The sequence below is a fragment of the Cardiocondyla obscurior genome, linkage group LG01 (assembly GCF_019399895.1).
Source record: "Cardiocondyla obscurior isolate alpha-2009 linkage group LG01, Cobs3.1, whole genome shotgun sequence".
Classification (NCBI taxonomy): domain Eukaryota; kingdom Metazoa; phylum Arthropoda; class Insecta; order Hymenoptera; family Formicidae; genus Cardiocondyla; species Cardiocondyla obscurior.
In genome coordinates, this window is record NC_091864.1 from 7264593 (window position 1) to 7280206 (window position 15614).

Here is a 15614-nt window from a genome sequence, read left to right on the forward strand (position 1 = left end):
AGAAAGATAAGGAGAGAACAAAAGGTAAAAGGAAGAGAGAAAGAATGTTACTGGTGAGAAAAGAAGTGGATATTGAAACGGAGAAATATATAGGAACTGAGGGAGTGAGGCAGCATGTGACAGAAGAAATGCGCTTGTCACGTGTAACATGCAGGGCCGCTTTATGTGCATCTTTATCTTTTTCAGATTTACTTCTGTCTGAAAACTTCTATGAGATCCTGCCCATATATCTTCGTTTACATAATTTATAATAAAGGTAACTACATTAGTATCTTTATGAGATTACAAGCAATTCTACAAAAGAATGCAATCTATAATTTTATGTTAAAATATTAGATGAATTAATTTGATTCTATTATATAACTTATACATTTTGCAGATTTTTTTTTATATTTAATAAGCCGAGGAGTGGCTGTCTTAAGAATGAAATAAGGGAGAAACGATTTATGCGACACATAGTTTTGTAATTAAATTACAATTTGTGTCTGCATTATTAAAAATTCATTAAAAAGCAGATAACGCGTTCGAAATTCACGAGCGTCTTTATAAAGTACCTTTTTTTTCAGATCTGGCGCAGAAAGTCGATGATCTGACGACCGATAACGAGACCAGACAAAAAGGAGGAGCCTCAACCACGGAGAGCATGGGATTAATTACCGCGTGCCCACGGCGGCGGTGGCAGCCTGTTTCTGCCTCCAGGTAAATACAGCGGCCCTGGCGGTCGCACGGGGCAAGGAAAAGGACAGGGGATGGTAGAATAGTCGCCGAGTAGCGTCCTACCCTTCGGCCAGAGGCGAGGGGTAGCTTCGCCGCGAGTGTTTCCGCGGCGGGCGGAAAAGCGGGTGCAAATGCTAATGAGCTTCGGTTTGGGGGTAGATCGTGCCTGCCTCCCACAAGAGAACGAGGGGTTGCGAGCCCCGGGTCAGGTTTCGACCAGGACAGGAAGGTGGGAGATTCACCGCGGGGCGTTTCCATCACGCCCATCCACGTGCGGATTGGCCGGCGGCCGAATGGCGTCCTGAAGGACGCGTGGCGTCGAGACGCCGACGTCGGGATGTGCCTCCCGTCGACGTGTCTCCCCGGCGACGACTCTCTCGCGACGGCGGCGGCGAGTGCCGTCGGTGCCGAGGCGCGACGTCGCGCGCGAGAGTCACCCCGATAACCGTGAGGATGGAGCAACTTGCCCAGTTCGTCTCCAAAAGCTTCGACAACGCGGCGGCGGCGGTGGCGGCTGCGACGAACGTCGAAGCTGTCACCGGATGCAGGGCAGCCGCCGGCGGCAGGATAACGCTCAGTGTCGCGCATCTCATCGGTGATCATATCGCGGACGATGGTGACCGCCGTATGTGTAATAATCTTGCTGCATTGTGATAATATTAATCTATCGATGTCTAGTTGAAAATCGATTATTGAAACCGTATCGATCAATGAAGTGCACGTAAACTTTCGTATAAAACTTTAATGATCAATTTTGATGTAAATTATAGTGGCCATAATTGTGCTAGATTGAAAGAAATTTTACGATGCGAGTCAGGTCGATTCGTGCGTGTTCTGTGTTAAAATCCGTTAGTGATCAGTATCAGTAGGTAAATGAATTATATTGATCCAGGATTTATTAAGAAGAAATTTATAGTGGAAGTTATGTAAAATTATATAGCATAATTAGTTGGACTAGATTTGTGTTATTGTGGTTTCTAAAAAATTGTGAATGCTGGAGATACCATGCTGTTTATATCTATTTTTTTTTTATACGCAATCTATCTTCTTTTTAATTAATATAAATTTATGTAACGCATTATTATAGAGACAGAAATTACGTTTAAAAGTATCTGTGCTTATTGATAAAATTATAATCACTTACGAATCGACCTAATCGCCAGCGTTTTTTTCGCGTTTCTTAAAAATCAAGATAATCCAAAAGCAATTACAAGACGAAACCTTTTAGATGAAGCGGCACAAGAGACTACGACTAGCATCGTTGATACGAGCGGAAGTATTGAGGAACCGCCGTCGCCGGAAGGCCGGCTGCAACCAGAGGATCTCTCCGTCACGGCCAAGATCAAGGACATCCAGGATACTGCGGACAGTCTGCCACCTTTGAAGACACCCGAGCTGAAGTTGTCAGTTCGCAAACTGCTTGGATGCACCCCCTCGCCACCGCCTATATCGAGAGATCGGTCACCTAGCCCGGAAAATTGCATCGAATTGAAAAGTCAAAGTTTGAACGAGGGCGAACGAGGCAAAACTCTTATATCATCCAACGATCAGACGTCCAAGGCGTCGTCACAGGTTACAAGGTCGAGTGGACAGAGTCAAGAGGACTCCATTAAGGGTGAGTAGCCACGAAAAAATATGATATATTAAGCGTAATATGAACAATGAAAATTAATTTGCACGACATTACATATTTATTATAGATGTGAAGTGTAGTGATTTTTTTTACTTACCGTATTCATGATTGCTTAATCGAATTTAGATTCCAAAATCCGTTCCCAGACTTATATCTCATTTTACGCCTGCTTTGGCTGTGCGATGTCAACTTTGATTTTGGTTGATCGGCATTTCTTACGACCAGCCCGTTTGCGATTGCCGTGCGAACGAGTGCGAGGTCAGAAACCTCCTAGTGGTGGCATCGAAGTCGTAGCACCGGAGGGATTCTATCTTCGTTTATAATTCAGGCCGTCGTCCAATAAAGCTCACAAGTGATTGGGAATAGCTGACCGTTCGCAATGTAACGATCGGCGACCCGATCGGCGATTTCGCTCACGAGCCGAGTCATCTTCGATAAAACATTCGCTCCGCCGAGCACTGAAAGATGAAATTACATCGATTTTCTCGCCGCCTTCTTTCTGACAAGCGGAAAGTATCTTTAACAAAATCAACTATTACAAGAATCGATTTGCAAGGATTATTTTTGGATTGAGTTATTATTTTTCGACGTTTGAAATCTATTTGAAGTTGCACATAAGTCTTATGTAAAAAATTCACGTAAAAAAATTATGTTTTTTCAAAAAATTGAAAATTTGCAATTATTTTTTGTTTGAAATTTTAGATTAAATTGCAGATAATTAATAGCACCGACACTTTCTTCATTAAAATTCTATTATTTATCTCTCAATAAGTTAACAGTTCATATCCGTCGGCCTGATCTGTCATTAACCGGCAATCACTTGCCTCAATGTCGCTTCAACTTCACCTCAAACATTGTTTCCAAACGAGTTTGCTAAATTCTGTAAATTAATTTTGTAGCAATCGGTCAATCGCCATGGAGCAACTGGGTTGTGCACAGCGCGACGAAACTATCGCATGCGCGAATAACGAGGGAGAGCGAATGGAAACGAGGCGGACGAATGAGGCGGAGAACGAAGGGTCGAATCGACGACGATCACGTTATAAAAAGCGTGCGGCGTTGAAGTAACGCCACGCACATTTCTCTGCGCGATAACTCGAACGAGCCGAGCGGGCAGGACGCGGCGCCATGAATTTATGGTTTAATATGCGGGCCGCCGCGTTAGTTGTGTGTACGCCCCCCAAACGGTGGAGAGCGACGAGAAGCGCGGTGGGTGCTGGCTGCAGCACCACCGGCAGCTCGCCTATCTCTCGAGAGCCCATAACTTTTTCCGATTAAGCGCAAATCAAAAAGCAATCTACCCGGCCGGCAGCCATCGCGGCCGCGAAAGTAAAACCGTAAATATTCGCCCAGGAGCCCGACCGGGGGAGAAAGGGGGACGCACAGCGTACCAGAAAGGGCGTGAAGCAATAAATATTAATGCACCTTGCAGGCGTTGATCGCTTCCGTACGATCCTCTTACGCTACATTAATTAAATCGCCGTATAGCTCACGTACGTTCCACACGCGAAGATTAAATTGCGGTCACAGTTTCTATAACAATCGACGTTTATTACGTTTGTAAGATTGTTACTTGAAAACGATGGTTTTTAATAAGTTAAATGTTTGACGAATTCGAATTAATGAAGTCTTTGAAATTATAATAATGTTAGATAATGAGACTTGGAGAATCGCATCTTTTCTCACATATTATGCTTTTTTTATTAGCATTCTGAGTTTTTATATTAATCAGAAATGCATGGGAATTTCATAGATACTTCCTCAAGTTAAATTTCTGTAAATGATATCATCACAAACCTTGCAGCTTTTTCAGAAACGAGCACTTCCAGCAATGCGATACTCCAAAGCACATTTCGCTTCTTCCGACGATTTAGCGTGGCGCGCGCGCCCATCGGTCTTCAGTCGCCCGTGTTTTTCCGCGATTGCCGTAAGTGTTGGTGCTTGACCGCTGGTCAAAGGCTCGTGCGCTCGTACGTATATTTATGGCACTTGGGGCGCGAGTTTCCTGAAGTATGATAGGAGGGTGCGCGGCCGCTACTTTAGGAAAAATGAGAGAGAGAGAATAACAGAGCTCCCTTCATATTTACGTCCTAACTTCTCGCAAAACGTTTCCGCGATAAGTCGCGATACAAAAATGATAAATTGTAGCTTTCAATTATTCAGGCAAATAGAACAGGAAAGTATCTAGGTACTTTCACTTAGGAAAATGATACGCAGGCTGTAACAAGATAGAGTAAAATATTTAAGCTTGATAATTTAATTAGTTTAAATTATAGACTATTGAAGGAAGGGTTAAATAATTAATTTAAAAAAAATGTTTCTTTTTTTTTGCAGTATTAAACAGTATCTGTAATTGTCCTGAGATTTGGAAAGAATTATGTGACAAAGGGTTCAACTTCCCAGAGGGTACGAACGGCACGCGGGCCACTTTGGTTCATTAAGCAATAAGTGATTGTATGCCTTAACTCCCCTTTGCTTCTTGCGTATTTATGTGCCATATGCAGCGGCTACGTGGGATACGACGACGCTTTTATACGTCTAATGGCCGTGATATCTCGGCTCGTTTGTAGGGAGAAAAATAGTATAGCCAAAGGTGGTAGTCGGTCCAGGGGGTAGCTCTTCGGGGGTGGCTTAACTGGATCAGGCCAAGAGGGCAGCGCTCTTAGTAATTGAATTAGTGACCCCTCGCGTCCGAGTGTGATTGCTTTGGGTTTTCCAGTAGCAGGGTTTGGTTATCTGTTTCCCTCTTCAACCCGCGGAATCTCTCTCGCCGTCTCGATCTCTACAAGGTATCGGATAACGTTCAGCAACTACGATTTTGCACCTCGGATCGAGACGCTCGGGATATACTCAGGTAGTTTGCCCAAGTGGATTTAGAGAAACGTGTTATGGGAAGATACTATGAATCCCAGAATTTCGATTGCTAAACGTTAACATTAACGACTAATACATTTTAGTACCGAGATGTTTTAATTGTTATTTTTTTTTTATTATTAATTTTATCAGAGAGATCCGTGCATAAAGGTTTGTAAAAACTATTCTGCTTAATTTATTAAATTATAAAAATTATATATGCAAAGCTAAATCGTAAGCGTGAGCTATGTTCTCATATTAATTTACCTTTATATTCTCTTTTCAGAAAGTAATGCTTATGAAAAATGAGAAGATTAACTACGAATTCAAATAACGTCGATTTTCACCCCTGGCTGCTACAATACATACGGGAATAAACGACTGGCGCGTTCGAGTTAATGACTGCGACAACGCGCGTGTGTTGCGTCGTGGGTTATGCTAACAATGTGCGGACGAGGGGCGTTGAAAACCGCGCGAGTTATTTTGGAGAACAGGAGGGAGGTGGTTTTAAACCACCGCTGTACATATGGATGCGGGCCACACACCCTGCCTAGGGCTCAGATTAGATTACGTGGATATGCGCTAATTGATTAAAGCGCCGTACGCCGTACGCAATGCTGCATGGCGATCGCGCCGGCTTGCAAACGGACGTAGACTGCATAGCGCGTCTCGTTTTTTGCTTCCGTTTCCGGATAAATCGTACGGCCGTTCTATTATCCGTGGAAAGCGACACCGCAGAATATTCCACGATAAAAAAACGCAATTTACACGGCTCCTCGACTCTCGTTTGCGTATAATACATTTTCCCTTGAATCAACGGGTGAAATTCAAAGATAATCATCGGATTTTTTTTAACTATTCTGGAACTGCTTAATAACATAGGAATAAATTAGATCCAAGTATGATAATTTAGTGTAGCTTATAATATTCAACTCTTATGAAAAGTTATTAATATGAAAAAGTATGGATGCAATTATTTTGAATAGAGAAAGGAAAATTATTCTGAAAGACAGACGGAAAGATGCTACGAGGTGAAAAACTTTCTTAGCGTGTCGTATGGAACGGCCGCAAGCATCGCCGCGAGTTAGAGAGACGCTCGGATAATTAACGGCCATACGATTTAATTAATGGTCGCTTAATGTAAAGTAACTACGGTACTACGGCTCTTCGAGGTGTTGCCGACGAGAAGGAGGCGAGGAAACTTGGAAGGGCCGCGTCACGAGGAAAGGAGGGGGAGACAGAGGTGGATTAAGTGTCTCGCGTAAGAGCCCTTGACGAAGGGGATGTGATTTATATAATTTAGCAAAGTGGTGAGCTACGCAGTCTTATACCGGGTCGTTAGTCATCCTTACCTTCTCTGTTAGACGGGGGGGGGAAAGCGAGTTGGTACCCTCTCACCTTAATCACCTTCTTCGCCTTTCTGCATCTGTCCGATGGAATCTTCCGCGTGAAGATGCGCTCCCGATGCAATCTCGCGAACTTCTACACAACGATTCAACACAGCGGTTGTACGCATTGATAAACTCTGCGCCGCGCTGCACGAATCGAACTCCCCTTACTTTTATAGCTCTTCCGTAGAACTTGTTGAAAGAAATAACTGTCGCGTTTTCCTTCCGCGAGATACTCTCGTCTAATGTCATCCAATTAGGAATGCCGACCGTCATCTTGATTTGAATAAGATTCTCATAAGGTGGCGAGATATATGTTGATGGCTCCCAGACTGAAAGAAATGGCCCGTGAACGATCTGCAAAGATCAGTTTGGTAGCATCGGTCGCTCCGGCCCAGTCGTTCTGGCTCGCGGCGCGCATTTGTCCCTGTGAATTAATCATCGCGCGACGAAAACTTTCCTGTTACTCGCTGCACATCTCCGACGATGACTCATGGCATTCATAATTTCTATTTTATCAAAGGCATTTCCTTAACAAGAGGAAACTCACGTTGTAATAATATATCACTTTACGTCGTAATCTAAAAAATCTTTATGCGAGAAATATATAATTATTTCTTAACAATTTTAAGGAAACACTTTTCTACATTTATTTAAGTGATAATTAATTTGTAGGATCCAATTGCCGAAATAACGGAAGTGGCAACGGCAAGCAGAGGAGATCGCGGACGAACTTTACCATTGAGCAACTGGCCGAGTTAGAAAGGCTCTTCGACGAGACGCATTATCCCGATGCGTTTATGAGGGAGGAACTGAGCCAGCGGCTTGGTCTCAGCGAGGCGCGGGTACAAGTGTGGTTCCAGAATCGACGCGCCAAGTGTCGCAAACACGAGAGCCAATTGCACAAAGGTAACGCATTATTGCGAATGTAACGTAATTAAAGAGTGAACTGTTTTTCCCCCCATATTGTAATTGAGAGATTTGATCGATTCTAATTAAATTACCTTTTACAGGAGTCGCTGGGAGTATGGTCTTGGCACCGCGCAGCCCGCCGACGACTTTGGAGCCGTGTCGAGTCGCGCCTTATCTGCCAGCCCTCAGGCTACATCCGCCACCAATGCAAGGAACAGCTGTTACAAATGTCACGGTGGGATCAGCTTTTGATCCGGCAGTATTGCATTACGCGGCGGCCGGTGGTCTTTTCTGTCTGCCACCGCCACCGCCGCCACCCCCGGCACCGTCGGCCGGTCATCCTCATCCGCTGAGTCTAGCAGCATCGCTGGCCGCTGCGGCGGCTCGATCGAAGAATAGCAGTATCGCCGATCTTAGGCTGAAAGCCAGACGGCACCAGGAGGCCTTAGGGCTCGACAGGCCCGCGTAAGATCTGCGGCATGGTACGTCTTGGACGAAGAAGGAATTCGACGGGGATGAAGAGATGCGGTTGTCCTGACGGTGAGTACATTCGAGTTTGGAGAGGATCTGTACTCTCGCCAAAGTATGACTAAAACAAAGCAAAAAAAAAGATTAGAAGTGAACTGATATTGTGAGCGCAGTGTTTTAAACTTTCGAATATCATAAGAAAAATATTGCGCCCAAGATAAAACGTTTTAATTAATTTTTTTTTTATTAGCTCTGTATTATTCTAATATTAGAAATGTTGCAAGTTGTTTATTACACGTAAAAATTACACGAGTTGTTATTTTGAGCAGGAACTCTGTCGCATATAGAGTATTAAAAGTGATACACGTACATCCCTTCATCCGCGACGTGCCGAAGAGTCTGAGAAGTACAAAGGACATTAAATATGTAAAAAAGATGTGCGACGGGAAGCATGTAACATACATAATGTATACAAAGTCGAGAGTCTCGCTTGCAATCTCGATTAGCGTATTTTGTGTCGAAGAACTGTGATGTAAAACCGAAGTTTAATCAACACCGACGACTAAGGAGGGCAACGCATTAATGTAAAGTTTATCATCAACAATTCTTGAACCAGTTCTCATCTCAAGTTAGCGAGCGTTCGTTCGAAGCGGAAGTTAACCAGTTTTGTGGTATGCTCACGTGTGTAAAGATACATTTAAACAGATTTCGTCAGTGATATTTGCCGATGTGGAAATTCAGGATGTCAAGGTGCGTTACATTTATTTTATTAATTATTGATAGATTGTAAACGTTCAGATCGTTAATTGTTTTTATGAACGGAGTTGTGTATCGTTATCAAGGGTGGATTTTGGTCGCAGCGGTTCTTATCAGCAATATTAGTCTACCAGGAAATGTACGGGAAACTCCGGGACGCGCCAGGATCGCTGACCAACCGCGGGTAGGAATTATAGATCGCCGCGTCCTGGCAGCGGCTTGGAAGACATAACTCTCGTAGATGATTCACGGGCGGGTGGACGGACGCCGGACGATTTCTCGCGTTCGTCGCCGGCGAACGAGCAAGCGGGGGACGGCGGACAGCATCGCCGTCGGGGCGCTAATGCAATAACGCGCGGCTACGCGGATAAATCAAGCCGGCGAACCGCTCGGTGGCCATGCCATGCCGTAGTGTGCCAGTGCCACGCCGCGTAATCGCGTTACTCTGGTCGTCCCCGGGGCGCCGTTACTGTCCCGGAACCCCTTGCCCTCAGAAAAGAGGATGAGGCGCTTCCGAAGTCACACGCTCCTCGTATTCGGTAAATTCGTTTGACTTATCTCCACGAGACGCGAATCTTAGTTTCTCATCTATTCATTAACGAGAGTAAATTACGAGGCTTTGTACCATACGAATACGAAAATACGTTGAGAGAAGGAAGAGCGTCAAATATTACTGTTACACGTAACACGGAAACATATTAATACTTATTATCGAAAACGCTCTTCCGAAATTTACCGCTATATTAAATCGCGATGTCTTCCAATGCGTTTTCGTCGATAAATTAATCATGCATCTCGGAAGAGGGTTGTAATCGCGTTAGCACAGATTTATTCCGGCCATCCCCGGGGCGTCGTTATCGTCTCATCCGCGTGCGTCGATAGGTCGAAGCAATGTCGCGTGGCCGTGATTTGATTAGCGACTTTAATTAAAAAGAACGCCGGCGTACAGTGAGCGTTTCAACACGTACGACCCATACACCCTGAACTTTTTATAGGCGTTGTATATAAAATAGGAAAGCCCATAATTCGGTCGCTTTACGGCCACAGGATTGACTCTGCGAGAGTGAATTACGGTCTCTTAAACCGACATTAAATTTTTACATTTAATTTAAAATACCGTCAATTAACTGTTGCATATACATTAAAATTAAATATATTTTATTTAAATCTTAGTTATATAAATCTTAATGGTCAAAAAGTGCTTTTATTGAAACATTTTTATTTTTTCTTTATTTATTTAAATATATTTAATTTTTTTTTTAGGTTTTTCGAGCGGACCACTATAAAGATGAGTCTAATCAAATTATCGTTATCCATTGATCACTACAATGATAGCAATAAACAAAACTAGAAGTAACGCTTGACTACATTCGACTTACGGTGAAAATAATGATGTTCTGCCTCATTCAGAGATAGGGAGATAATACAAGCGCAAGGCCAGGGCCAAGGGTCGTGCTCGTCCTTCCATCCCCGATAACGTTTTCTAGAATAAAATAAAACCCTCTCGTATCCGCGGGATAATTCGGAGGGCGCCGAGGGATGCTCCTCTCTCACCCCTTCGCTCATTTTAATCCGAGTTTTAAGAAGTTTTTTCTATTGCTCGTAAATTGGCCGTCGTTTGTCTGGCTGGGGTCACGTGGGCCAGCAAAAGGTGGAAACCACCCCCGGGATATTCTCCCCACTATGGCGAGGTCCTGTTGTTCGCACATTGCGCATTCGTAGCGCGCGAGTGGGGAACAGAAACTCGTAACTGCGATATAATGTCCCGCGAAAACCAGCTACCATCATCAATTATCTCCGCCCCTCTTCTCCTCAGAGGGGATGAAACTAGGAATAATCGAGAAATGCATGGGGGAAAGAGAGATATCTTGAAGACGTTGCTTAAGGTAAAAATAATAGTATAGTAAAATTACTTTAAAAGAAAAAAAAAAGGTATTTCTAAGATCAAAATAATTCTCTACGCTTCTATCTGAAACAAAATATTTTTAATATAATAATTATCTTATTTAAAAATAATATTATTTTCAAATCTAATTCGATTATATATCTTTTAATGTTAAATCGCTTTATAGTTCAGCTTGAGGACTACCGTTGGAATTTTATTTAATGCCCAGTCGGATCATCGGCGAAAAACTCGCGGCAACAGATCAATCCTGTAATTCCGACGGTACGATCGAGGGGTCGGGGTGGAATGGATGCTGCGCGAGATTTGGAAATAATTCAGCCCCGCGCACTGACTGGCGGGCCAAGGGGCCGCTTGCTTCTTCCGACCCCCGCGTGCCTTAATCTAATCCAAGGATAATCTAAAATTCATGACACACATAACTGCCAGGCGATGATATATCTGGCGGGGGTGTAAAGGCAGCAGCGTCTTCTCCGTTTCGCTGCTATTTCCCCTTTGCCATACTCTCCTCGCCGTTCTTGTAGCTTGCAGTTCGCCTCGGCGGGCACCCAACAGCAATCACTGACATTATTATTTAATGCGATGCGCGTGGCTGGTGTATACGCCGACCAACTATCCGTAAATCGAGATATTGCAGAGACCTACTGCTGGATGCTGTTTATCTCGCGAGAGAAATTACCACCAAGATCGCCGTCGATCTTTCTTAACGTTTCGAAATACGTTCAATCAAGCAGACCATAACGACAGGGCAAATTAATTACAATTCTATCTGGAGAGATTGTATCGTCTAAAAGTGGAACTTTAATTCGAAAATTACTGGTAGATACTTGCGCTTTTAATTTATTTAATAACTTATAAACGTTTGGTTTTACTTTTCATTATGTAAACTGAATTCTTAATCGTTCTTTCAGTTACATGTTTTATAAAACGGTGGAAGACCAGTCCTAAACGTAGCCATCTATTTATACTGAGAACTTCAACTGTGTCTACTGAATTAATTTGTGTGCGATTATTCGCGTACGATACCCTCATCGATACCACGAACGCCGTTCGAGCTCGATGGGAGCCGATAATCCGGGGAATGCAGTCCACGCTTTTACGACAGGGCGAGATGCACGCAAATGGACCGAGGGTGGTCACGCGCCGGCGATAAGAAAAGAAGAGCGATAAAGTAGAAAGAAAGAGAGAGAGGGGGAGGGGCGAAAAAGTGGAGGAAACGAGGAGCTAAACGCGAGTTTCCGCCCCTCCGGGCAGATCCGATGCGGAATCAATTCGCGTAATAGTTCCAAGGTACTAGAGGATGGCTCGTAGGGACGAGAGGGTGGTAGGAAGCTAAATCGACTGACGGTGGCAGGGGTGGGTTAAGCGAGAGCTCGGATACGGGCCATTACCACACCTGTCCCTCAACTTCGACTTCGCGAGAGAGAGAGAGAGAGAGAGAGAGAAGCGAACTCGAAGCTCTAATGAAGAGAAGCAATCACTTAAGCCGGTTCACCGTATACCCGGTATGCTGTACGGGATACGATACCGTTTTATTTGCCCGCGCAGATACGCTTTTACAGCTCACTCGGGGGGAGTGTTCGACGGGACACGAGCGAGTAGGACACGGAGCGTGTCCCGTGTTCACCGATCCGAATCGTTCCTCCGGGACAGCTTCGATCATTTGTAACGCGAGATCGTTATCTCCTCGATAGCGCTTGAACTGGAAATAACGTTGCAGAATACTGGAATCGAAGGTCGTTTTCTATTCCTCTCGAGACAACGATATTCCAAAAGCTGCAATAAAACGGATAAGTAAAAACAGACTTTGTGAGCTATAATCATAATGTAAAGCAATGGAACTTCACAATTAACTTTTAAAGATGATGGCAAGCACGATACAATAATAGTTAAAAATTTATCATACATAATATAAATAATTATTAATTTTTACTTACCGTAAATGTATTTGCAAAATTATATCGTTTATATTATATGTGAGAACTTTTACAAAAAAAAAACGTATAACTGTCGCATAACTAATTATAAAAAGAGAATATTGTGCAATCTGAAAAAGAAATTACAAAGAAATGCAAAATAATTATACAGAATAATTTTAAATGAGTAACGCAATTATTGGATCTTGAAAAAATAAAAAAAAAATGAAAAAGAAATTGCCACAAAATCGAAATAAGTTTAGGATGGACAGATCTTATTAAGAGAAGACTCGCAACGGTGCTCGGTACTTCGTTAAGATTTATTTCGAATGAAATGTCACGTAGCGCACAGAGAACCAAGACAACGAGCGCAGCATGAAGTGAGAATTGAAGCCGGTATAATTTCAATGCACTTATTTCTTGATGCTATAGACACTAGCTTGACGCAAGCCATTAAGAATAAAAGAAAAAAAATATATAAAAATTGTTTAAAAAAGGAATTTTGATACAGTTTCCTTACGCAATTACATCGAATAATATACAGTTTTAGATTGTCTCTTTACAGAAACATAACTCTTCACTCTATAACAGTCTATTTTACTTTTCTAATATTATAATATTCTTATTAATATTCCTACGATTTGTAATATGACTACAAATTACGATCCTAAATTAGCTAAAGAGAGAGAGAGAGGCTTTACATTAAGTATTTCCAAAAAAAAAAAAAAAAAAAATTGACTTTGTTATTATATCCACGGAGATCAATTTCTTGCGCATCTATAGCATGGAAATCTGAAGCCAAACGAAGTTCTACCGGTTTCAATCCCGGATATGAACTGTATGATTTACGCGCGTGCAGCATTATGTACACACACGATTCGAACATTTAATTAACGGAAGCTTGACGGCAGGAAGCTGAGTATTCGTGTGAACGTGTCGTAATAAGCGAATTAAATCTTAAGTCTAAAAATTTTGTATCAAGTCTGCCGTCCGTATAGGTAGATTCATGATACATGAATTGATTATTTGCACGCGCTTATTACGTAATGCTTTATAACGCATAAAGCTGTCTGACTCGATTACAACAATGAGTTCACGCTCGGAGAGAAAACAAATGTGTAATGAGACGAAAGGTTGTTATAAAACACAATTATCGAGTGTGTACATTTAGCCCTTAGATGACGATGAATTCGCAGTGCAATTACCGATTGAAAGTTATATGATAGTTAATTGCATACAGAATAATCCTATTCAATTTCTTTTTTTATCTTTGAAAAGAACTACCAATCTTTTGGTAACAAACTTATTGTTTAGTCGTTTAATTTTAAAATAAAATTTTTAAGCACAATATCTATAATTATAATTTATTTAAAAAATTATAGTTTTAAATATAAGTTTAATTTTGTTTTTTAAAAAAAAAAAAAAAACATTTTGGGATATATCTTGTACGCAACTAATTCGTCTATCACATACACCTTTTATGTTAAAAGAGTCAAGATTTATATAAAGAAGTACATGTATGAAATTGTTTCTATCGCTCTTTCGAGATGGGCTGCGCCCTTTCGTTGCACCTTGACAGGCGTAAATGTATTCATTGCGTAGGAAAGCAGTAGAATGTAGTCTCGTATTCTTTCTTTTCTGTCCGTGCGAAACTTACATGCGACGTTGCTACTGAGCACTAGAAGAGATTATCCTTAAGTACTAGGTAGTCAAGGTAATATGCAACAATAAAAAAAGAACACCGTGTATATATATATTCTATTATCGAGTGTAGACACTGGACAGAGGAATTCGCCGGCGCTTGCGAGAAAAAAAAAACGAAAAAAAAACAAAAAAAAAACAGCAAAGTAAAAGCAAATTACGGCAGATTTGCATTTTTGGCAGAATCGTCTTTCCGTGGCCGCAAGGATAGGATAATCAGGTACTAGGAACAGCCCCACACAGAGTCCCGATCCTTTGAAAGGATAGACGCGATCAATCGACACGCGACGATTGAAAAGTCCATCGGAAGATCTGGTCCATTTTACGATAGATTTCCCGATGGAATCCTTTCCACTGACGTAGGGGGATCTTCGTTTCAAATCATCGTATGGTTTTCGATCGAAAATGAGCGAAGGTGTGTTAATTATATGTATATAACTATACACATTTATAATATAGAATTCTTTTCAACCAAATAATGATTGTTAAGTCTAAATCTAGATTACATTAACGATCTAATTCCGCGCTGCTTGGTGAATATTGCGGCTGTACTCTAACGGCACTTCGAAACGATTCCGCGGACATACGTGAGCATACCTATATCCTAAGTATATCAACGATACCATAGTTTATTTGATAGAAACTTTCGGCCACTTGACACCGAAAGAGCTTTCGCAATTGGGATTATGACGAATCAAAGGATGGGAGCTTCCGCTCCGAACACTGCCCGCACGAGGATTCATTACGATTAAATATAATACACACCGTATATATATAATATATATATATATATATTAATTACAATAATTATAGTATTAATTAAGAATTATTATGTTAATAGTTATTTAACCACGTGTATGGCTCAGTCTATTAAGCTAGTCTCATGCAACAACAACAATAAAGATACAACAATATATTTACTTGTGAGTTTATCAAGTTTTCGATTCATATAGCTTTACTTATTACTTTGCTCTAATTTATTTTTTTTATTATATAGCCTTCTTTTTTTTCTTTATTTTATTTTTCCCCTCAGTTATTTTTGCCTGTGATCACCCTGTTACTACTACGTGTCCTCATGCATACGCACTTCGCACTCAAATTTTGTTCACTGATAATAGAAAAAGATTGGAAATTTCAGATAACGGTATTAATCACTTTTTGTTTCAGTCCTCTATATCATTGTAATATTTAATATAATAATTATGTATAAATAGACGTCATCTCACTGTTACTTTATAATCGTTTATAAATTCAATACCTCGATCTTATCGTGACTGAGAGCTCATTGAGTGTAATTAGTATGTAATCATAAGCCACATAGTCTCTCGACGGGAAACAGGAAACGTATCGATGTGAATAGCCGCGAT

At 41.7% G+C, this 15614-nt stretch overlaps 1 protein-coding gene across 1 annotated transcript; it reads left to right on the forward strand.

The window, feature by feature from the left end:
- The first annotated feature begins 1170 nt into the window (after positions 1 to 1170).
- LOC139105214 (short stature homeobox protein 2) lies at positions 1171 to 12753 on the forward strand. Its single transcript, XM_070661566.1, has 5 exons — positions 1171 to 1342; positions 1946 to 2332; positions 7267 to 7500; positions 7605 to 8043; positions 8301 to 12753. The coding sequence occupies exons 1-4, from the start codon at positions 1171 to 1173 to the stop codon at positions 7970 to 7972; spliced, it is 1161 nt and encodes a 386-aa protein (XP_070517667.1). The 3' UTR covers positions 7973 to 8043; positions 8301 to 12753.
- Positions 12754 to 15614: the final 2861 nt, after the last annotated feature.

Bases quoted from the DNA above. Each gene is read 5' to 3' on its own strand.
- LOC139105214 (XM_070661566.1), top strand. From the start codon at position 1,171: ATGGAGCAACTTGCCCAGTTCGTCTCCAAAAGCTTCGACAACGCGGCG. The intron at 1,343-1,945 runs GTATGTGTAATA...GAAACCTTTTAG, and splicing joins CGCGGACGATGGTGACCGCC to ATGAAGCGGCACAAGAGACT. The intron at 2,333-7,266 runs GTGAGTAGCCAC...ATTAATTTGTAG, and splicing joins TCAAGAGGACTCCATTAAGG to GATCCAATTGCCGAAATAAC.